This window comes from Frankliniella occidentalis, unplaced genomic scaffold (genome assembly GCF_000697945.3).
Source record: "Frankliniella occidentalis isolate FOCC.00 unplaced genomic scaffold, Focc_3.1 Scaffold2, whole genome shotgun sequence".
NCBI classification, from domain to species: domain Eukaryota; kingdom Metazoa; phylum Arthropoda; class Insecta; order Thysanoptera; family Thripidae; genus Frankliniella; species Frankliniella occidentalis.
Genome location: NW_026267132.1, coordinates 821,132 through 829,623, shown reverse-complemented (window position 1 = coordinate 829,623; position 8,492 = coordinate 821,132). Strand labels below are relative to the sequence as shown.

Here is an 8,492-nt window from a genome sequence, read left to right as displayed (position 1 = left end):
AGCCGTAGGACACGGGGGCGGCGGCGTAGCCGACGGGGGCGCCGATCAGACCGGCGTTGGCCACGGCCAGGGCGGCGGCGAGGACGACGAGCTGCAAAGGAAAAATTAAGTCAGTTAATATTGTGAAAGATGCACAGAATGGTCGCCCTAGGCTCAGGGCTCAGGTACTGACGTGCACCTGTCTTACGCCCTTGGCAGAACGGTTACATCTGGGCAAGTGCGAACTCACCTTGAAGGCCATTGTGTTTGGGGGTTGGGAGCGGGTGCTCAAAGTGGAGAGATAGGCGGAGTGTGTTTGATCGAATGATGCCCTGCCGATGCGCTCGTCAGCTTATATACCAACCTCGTCTCCCCTCCATCCGCACCCGCTACTTCCCCCACCCGCGGGCGGTTAAACGGAAGTAATCGGAGAGATCACAGTTCAGTGTTGAGGATACAGAACAGGGTTCCAAGCACCTAATTTCTGTGCCACGAGACATTATGACATATGAAGACGTGCCGGGGGTAGAAAACAATTATCTGATTATGATTTAATAGGTTTGGTGTAATGGGTGTTTGGTCACGGTGCGCGCTGGTTTGTCTACTCTCTCTGCCTGTAAGGTGACATAGCGCCTGAAGCTGGGTGGCATAGGCCAAGCCGCCGTGCAGACGTGTACACACTAGCTGCCGTGTTGCCTACCAACCAGGCGGTCCAATGGCTAGCACATACTTGTACCAGGTGGCTGACTCACGCCGCGCGTTCTCGTAGTTCTACAGTACCGAATGCACGCGTGCCGGCGGGTTGGCTATTCGAACGGGGCCCTAAGGAGCCGTGGGCAGCGAGGATATGATATGCTAAACCCCTCGCACCAGCGCATGCGGTGCAGCATAACTACGAAGGTGCGCGGCGTGAGGCAGCCACCTGGTACAATCTGCAACTTAAATCTGTTCAAAATTGGAGACATATGTTTTTACCCTTTACCGCGCGCCGGTGTTTGTGTATAACTTTAAGTGGAGACAACGATTATGATTATCGAAGGCATTTCTTATCGTACAAGCACGAAACTCTCTCTAAACTGTGGTGAAGTAAGTGGAGTGTGGTTGGTGTTTTTTTTGTTTTTTTGTTGTTGTTTTTTTGGTTGTTGCTTTTTTTTTATTTTCGTCCTCTCTGCTTGCTTCCACTGAAGCCGCAACAAGCCCCCTACGGATCCGGTGTGAGTCAGAACGCCCTGTCACCTGTCATGTAGAACGGCATTATGCTAACGCGACTGGGGACAATTTCCAGTGCTGCTCTAACGACTGCCACAGCTTTGTGTGACAATGAAGACTCTTTTCTTTTTCGAATACGACCTCAGTCAACAGAAGTAACTCCCTAACATTTATTGTGCAGGTGGTTCAGACAGAGGGGTGCAAAAAGGACATGCTGTAGGGCAATTATAAACGTCAACTCAATATCAGCCATCATGCTTCTCGAGAAGATTCGAATAAAACAAGGTAGACGCACGTTAAAACCGTGTGAAGCTGAGCTAAATGTGCGTCTACCTTGGCCTGCGGCGCGCTAAAATGGAAATGTTTTCGCGATTTTGGTTGGCATGGGCATGCCTGTCCACCTCACATCCCACGTCTCACGTCAGGCGCGTCACTTCACGCCATCTTCCGGGCGGTCTCCCCTTGCGCTTCCTGACAGAGCTGAGCATTTAAAGTTAAAGTTCAATTTCAAGTTCAAGTTAAGCTCAGCAATAAGTCAAGAACGCAAAGACTTAGTAACGAACTGCAGTTTAAGATAAACGAGTCTCCATGTGAGGGCCGTGGAGGGCGCCCAAGAAATTGGCAAGCTCGCTCTCACGAGAGAAGCCTTCAAGGTGGAAGGGAAATAGAGAGCGCGCGGGGGTCTTGTGGGTGCTGGTGCTGGCGCTGGCGGGCTGTCCGGTCCTGGTCCTGGCCTGGCCCCGGGTGGGGGTCGCGAAGGATAGCTGGGGTAGCGGCTGGGGCGGGCGCGGGGAGTGGGGGCCGGCGAGGACCACAGCTTGGGAAGAGGGGCCCAGCCTGCCACCGGGAGCCGTATAAAAGCAACCGCTATCAGCCGAACGGACATCACTCGATCCGCACCTCTCAATCCGAGCCAACAACTCCCCCACAAAAACCACCCTCCAAAATGGCATTCAAGGTAAGCAACGTGTGACCGCCACGATTGATAAGATTTAAGTGTTTCTGCTCTCTTCTTGGAGGCGAATGGCATAAAACAAAATTCTTGGCGTCATTCAACTTCGTGGAGACGAAAAGTACTTAGTACCGAAGCACAAAAGCGGCACCAGTTAAGACGAACCACTTCTCCCGTTGCAGCTCGTCGTCCTCGCCGCCGCCCTGGCCGTGGCCAACGCCGGTCTGATCGGCGCCCCCGTCGCCTACTCCTCCCCCGTGGCGTACGCCAGCCCCGCCATCGGCTCCTCCCACGAGAGCACCGTGCGCTCCCTGGACGGCAACTCCGCCGTGACCACCTACTCCAAGGCTGTGGACACCGCCTTCTCCAGCGTGCGCAAGTACGACAGCCGTGCCAGCAACGACGCCCAGATCCTCGCCCACGCCCCCGTCGCCGCCTACGCCGCCGCCCCCGCCTACACCTCGTACGCCGCCCCCGCTGCCTACGCTGCCCACTCCTACGCCGCCCCCGTTGCCCACGCCTACGCCCCCGCTGCCTACGCCGCCCCCATCGCTAAGGCCTACGCCGCTCCCGCCTACGCCGCTGCCCCCGTCGCCCACGCTGGTCTCCTCGGCGTTGCCTACTCCGCTGCCCCCGTGGTCTCCCACATGACCTACACCAGCGGCCCCATCGCCTACGCCTACTAAGCGCCCGGCGCTTCCTCTATCTAGTCAGCATCCGAGACATCCACCTACACAGTATTTATTTACATCCACACCAATTGACTTCGTCAAGTCCCGACTGAGGCCCGCCGAGGCACCATGACCTACGCGGCCATAAACTGTACATGACCTACTTTTGAAGTTTGGTCCTTATTTATTTGAAAATAAAAAAAACATGATATAAGCAAACATTTTTGTCATGACTTTTTTAAACTTTAAAAAGGAGCCTTGAGACTCCCAGGAAATCCAGTGGATGCCCTGATAACAAGCATAAATATCCAGAGAAGGTACTGAAAACCCCAGGACGGTATTCCCTGCCCCTCTCCCCCTGAAATGAAGAAAAATCTTGGGCATCCTAGGTCTTTTTTACTGTGTAAGTACACGACACCTGGTGCCCTAAATGTATCCGCAATTGAATGAAGCACTTTCGCTCACCACAGCCCTAGTATTTTTGCATCGTAACATGAACACCGATTCTATCCGTCGACCTCACCGACCTCTGTTACCAGAAAACCCCTTTCTTTCACTGCAATCTTAATGCTCCCCCCCCCCCATCTTCTCGTTCGATATCGACCGCGGCCGTCGTGCAGGTGTTGCTCGTGGCCTCGGCTGAGGTCCTCCGGTCAACGCTCTGCAAAAGGAAGGCAGTGGCGACGGCCGAGGCCTTGGGGGAGCTCGAGGCCGGGTCCGGCCGGCTCCAAGGCATCCACTCGGCAGACGCTGTGTGGGAATCAAGGGCTGGGCCGCCCCTGTCGCCTCCGGAGGGAGAAAAGAAAAGAGGTAAGAAGGAAGTGGAAGGCAGACGTGCAGACAGCCAAGGACGGCGAGATGCCCGCCCGGTCCGGCCCTGCCCGCCCCGCCCTACCCGCTGCACTTGGCAGGGCTCCTCCCTTTGTCTCACTTATTTCTCGGTCTTTACGAGAATATTTCTTTTCCTTTTTGAAAACGGTGAAAAGGGGAATAAAAACAGTGCGACGCGGCACTTTGTGGCCCTGCTGCTGCTTGTTTCGCCGGTGATCATCATACCGTCTACCGTCTGCCGCCAGTTTCGCTGGTATCTCATCCGAAAAAAACAACAGAATTTCCAATAAACTATTTGTTTTAAACTTGTCCACAAAATTTACACTTTGAATGAAGCCTTTAAATCAAAAACCGTGTGATGCAGGGCCGATGTTTCCTCCGGTTATACTGCACTGGACGGAGGGGTGCGAGTGGGCTTGTCTAACGTCGCTCACCGAGGAAGTTCGCAACCCGTCTGCACGCCTGAAGAAAGAACGGTGCTGAGAGACCACCCCGTAGAGCACTACATTTAATATTCAGCGGCAGAAAAACAAAACCCGGGAGGAAGAAAAGGCACAAAACTCCTCCATGTAATGCATTTCACATTACACATGTGATGTGCAAAGATACTTTATCGTCTCTGGCACACACAGTATTGTATTCATTTGAACCTCCTTTGATTGGCATATTGAGATGTCTTACATAGGCTAGGCTGATTCTTGGAGCGAAGAAGGCAGAGTACGAGCAAATAGGCACAAATAATGATTGAAATAGGCAGGATTCAGTAACGCTTATTTATTAGCGCATTATTTAAACAAATAAATAAATAAAAATAAATAAGGTCACAATATCACAATCTAGTAGGCGTAGGTGATGGGGCCGCTGGTGTAGGTCATGTGGGAGACCACGGGGGCAGCGGAGTAGGCAACGCCGAGGAGACCAGCGTGGGCGACGGGGGCAGCGGCGTAGGCGGGAGCGGCGTAGGCCTTAGCGATGGGGGCGGCGTACGCAGCGGGGGCGGCGTAGGCCTTAGCGATGGGGGCGGCGTACGCAGCGGGGGCGGCGTAGGCAGCGGGGGCGTAGGCGTGGGCAACGGGGGCGGCGTAGGCCTTAGCAATAGGGGCGGCGTACGCAGCGGGGGCGGCGTAGGAGTGGGCAGCGTAGGCAGCGGGGGCGGCGTACGAGGTGTAGGCGGGGGCGGCGGCGTAGGCGGCGACGGGGGCGTGGGCGAGGATCTGGGCGTCGTTGCTCACACGGACGTCAGAGCGGGACACGCTGGAGAAGGGGGTCTGGATGGTCTTCTGCTCGTAGGAGGTCTGGCCCTGGTTGCCGAAGGTCCTCAGGGTGTTGGAGGACTGGGAGGTGAGGGTGGGGGTGCCGACGGCCACGGGGGCAGCGGCGTAGCCGTAGGACACGGGGGCGGCGGCGTAGCCGACGGGGGCGCCGATCAGACCGGCGTTGGCCACGGCCAGGGCGGCGGCGAGGACGACGAGCTACAAAGGAAAAATTAAAATAACAACAATTATAATTTTGAGAGATACGCTGAATGGTCGCCCGGGGCTGTGGTACTCAGAAGCACCTGTCTCATCAAGCCCTTCGACAGACGGTCACATCAGGGCAGGTGTGGACTCACCTTGAAGGCCATTGTAAAGTGAGGAGTTGAGCGGTGCTCGTGAGTTGCTTGGGTTGAATGTGTTGATCGAATGATACTTGGACAATCGGGGCCCGTGCTTTTATACTGATACACTTTGGTCCTGTCTCCCCCCTTGCGACCCGTGGGTGCCGTGCAGGGCCCCGCGACTGTTGTCCCCCTCCCTATGCCCCCCTCTCTGCCCCCCTGCCGCGGTCCACCCCACCCGCCTCGACTCCCACCCCCTCCCCTCACCGCGACACCTCGCCGTCAGCCTCAGCTTGAGCTCGCTGGCCAATGACATGGCGTGAGAAAGGAGTCGATACTTGAGTCCACAATACCAGTGTGCGGTAAACCAAACCAAAGCTCGGCTGGAAGGAGGACCTGATCTGGAAGGGCGCATCTTTCTTGCATGCATATTCTTATAAAGCACCCGCGCATTTCACAAACTAGTATGCTACCTCCTGCGAGTTGGGGGGAAGGGGGGAGGGGGAGGCGACAGGCCACGTTGTTTCCTTGGCCCCGACCAAGCGAGTGAGTTTTTAAATGGTCACTTTGAAACCGACTGCGGCAACTGATCAAAGTGGACAGTGCCCTCCTTACAGAAACCACAACACGCCCCACAAGAAAAAGATAATCAACACTCTGGGACGCGTAAAGTTCAGCACCAAAAATGCAGTGATTGAAATGCATTGAATAAAAGGAGTAACAACATCAATTGATTCGTTATGAGCTCGAACTCATCTAGGTAGCTAATGTTAGCCTTAACTTATCCCTCTCTCTTAGAACTTGGCCGTCAGGACGAGGACGAGCGTTTCCCACACCTTATATCTCATCCTGTTATTGAATTTGTGAAGACTTTGTCAGTATTCCTGCTGTTTTAGAACATTTATAAGCTACTGACAATTTGTATTTATCAGTTATTCGAAATATCTCCTCTCTTTGCACTGCTGACAATTTCTACTTTTCTCAGGAAGGCACTTACGAAAATGTACACATATATAATCAGTCACAAATTAGTCCGTAACCTGATGCCTAAAAAAACGTCGGTAGTTTAGTAGGAAATAAATCACAGTGCAGGTCTGAAAGTGCAGCAGCGTTCCCTCAAAGTCTCGAAGGGTATGCGCCGGGCAGTGTCATGCGGCGCGACGCGCGACATTTCCGGGAGGCATGTCCAGTGGCCACGGCGGGGCGGTCGAAGCATACCCCGGTGGCCCCGCCGGCCGCTGGCCATTCCAGCGGACGGGCCCGGGGCCCGCGGCCCGCGGCCTGGGGCTGCAGCTCGCCGCCGGCTCTGGACCGCCCGGAATATCAGGGTCAAGGGTGTAAAGTGTCTGGACGCAGCTGAATGGGCGTGGTGGGGTGTGGCCGAAAGGGGGCGGGGCGGGGTGTGGTGGGGCAGGGCGGGGCGAGCTGGACGGGGCGGGGGCTCCTCTCCGCCGAATACGTAGAACGCAGCAGCGGACGCATTGGAGAAAGGGGTGGCGGTGGCACTATCTGCGCTATTCGCCCACTCCATTCTAGAATGTTCGCGTCAGGGAGGAAACAGTTCAGGAAGCATTCACTGTTCTTGTTTGGATCCTTGTTTAACACTTTCCGTGCGACGGGTCCACACCCGTGGACCCGCAAAAATAGTCCCTTCCGTGCGGCGGGTCCACATTGTGGACCCGGGTCCACACGGGTGGACCCGTCGCAAATCTTCCCCGTAGTGCCAAGGGCCTAACCGAGTATTCTATTAGGTTTCAGAGCAAAAAAAATTTTTTCGAAAAAAAAAAAACCCTCCGCCTGTGGATAGGTGCTCTTTAAAAGGGCCCCGCACGGAGAGTGTTAAACTGGGTGACGTACCTTATTTTCTATCAAAATGTCGGTAACACTATCTGCTGGGTGTATGCACACGCATACCAAAGGACGCTTCCAGATTTGCTGTGTGTGTGTGTGTGTGTGTGTGTGTGTGTGTGTGTGTGTGTGTGTGTGTGTGTGTGTGAGAGAGAGAATGTGAGTGCCAGAAAGACAAGCCATATCGGCCGAAACACGGTGACAAGTCGGTACGATCCTGCGACCGCGTGATCATCCGAGTCAGTGATAATAATCATTGGCAGTTGATCAAATTTGGCAGTGTGGCGCGACGGACCCGTGGGAGTGACGCTAGGGCAGAAAGGCGGGCTGCCCCGCACAGCGCCACGCCGTGCCGTGCCACGCTCGGGCTTTTGCCGGAGCGGAAGGCCGACAGCCAGGCGCGCGCGGACAAAAAAATAAAAATAAAATAAAAACTCTTCATGATCCATGCGGTGCGGAGCTCGCGATGCAAGCCGGGCGCGTTTGGCACATCGAGATCACACAGCCAAGATTTCTTTGCAGGATTCCCTAGGTTGTCCAACCTTCCTGGAGGACCGCGAATGCGCAGTCATTATTAGAGTTCCGAGAGAAGGCAAGAAGAGATATGTATTCCGCCACGGGCGCGCTGCTGGACACGGCAGCAGCAGGCGGCTGAGGTGGCCACTTATTTACGGAAGAGAACAGCGGCAGCGTTTAATTATAAGGCCACTCGGAAGGAAGTGGGGGCGTGGCGGGGCGTGGCGGGGCGTGGCGGGGCGCGCCTGGGCGCTGCCGCCGGCCCTGCGGCTGACAATAACGCGACGTCCGGATCATTTGTAGCAATAAACGTAATTTTTCAACGGCGCCCGCCGCCCGCCTCCTGCCGCCACGCCACCACGCCACGCCACCGCGGCACGACCCTTCTCACACTCACACACGTGTGACCGCGTGACCCCACCGGCTGCGGCTGCCCCGCGGGCTGCCCCCGGAGCGGTCAAGGCCAATCAACAGTGATGGGCGTGGCCGTCCAGCAGTTCGAGACCCGCGGTGAGGCGAACGGCAGCGCCCCGTGCGGCGGCGGCGGCCCGGCCCGCTCCTCTGCTCCACCAAGCAGCCCGCGCTCAGCTCCAGGCGGGCGGGTGGGCATAGCGTGGAGGTAGGTCGGCATGTGGGAGACCACGGGGGCAGCGGAGTAGGCGACACCCAGAGGGGCGGCAACCTTAGCGACGGGGGCGGCGTAGGCAGCGTGGGCGACGGGGGCAGCGTACGCAGCGGGGGCGGCGTAGGCGTGGGCGACGGGGGCGGCGTAGGAGGTGTAGGCGGGGGCGGCGGCGTAGGCGGCGACGGGGGCGTGGGCGAGGATCTGGGCGTCGTTGCTCACACGGACGTCAGAGCGGGACACGCTGGAGAAGGGGGTCTGGATGGT

The 8,492-nt window shown here is 56.5% G+C and overlaps 2 protein-coding genes across 2 annotated transcripts; one reads left to right on the top strand and one right to left on the bottom strand.

The window, feature by feature from the left end:
- Positions 1 to 2,047: 2,047 nt before the first annotated feature.
- LOC113213463 (cuticle protein LPCP-23-like) lies at positions 2,048 to 3,030 on the top strand. Its single transcript, XM_026432542.2, has 2 exons — positions 2,048 to 2,146; positions 2,323 to 3,030. The coding sequence occupies exons 1-2, from the start codon at positions 2,135 to 2,137 to the stop codon at positions 2,824 to 2,826; spliced, it is 516 nt and encodes a 171-aa protein (XP_026288327.1). The 5' UTR covers positions 2,048 to 2,134; the 3' UTR covers positions 2,827 to 3,030.
- A 1,371-nt stretch (positions 3,031 to 4,401) lies between these two features.
- LOC127748779 (pupal cuticle protein G1A-like) lies at positions 4,402 to 8,492 on the bottom strand (the record flags this gene model as incomplete). The annotated part of the gene is made up of 3 exons (XM_052263621.1): positions 4,402 to 5,114; positions 5,255 to 5,386; positions 8,217 to 8,492. Coding segments are annotated over 3 exons (1,044 nt in total), but the record flags the coding sequence as incomplete, so codon positions are not given.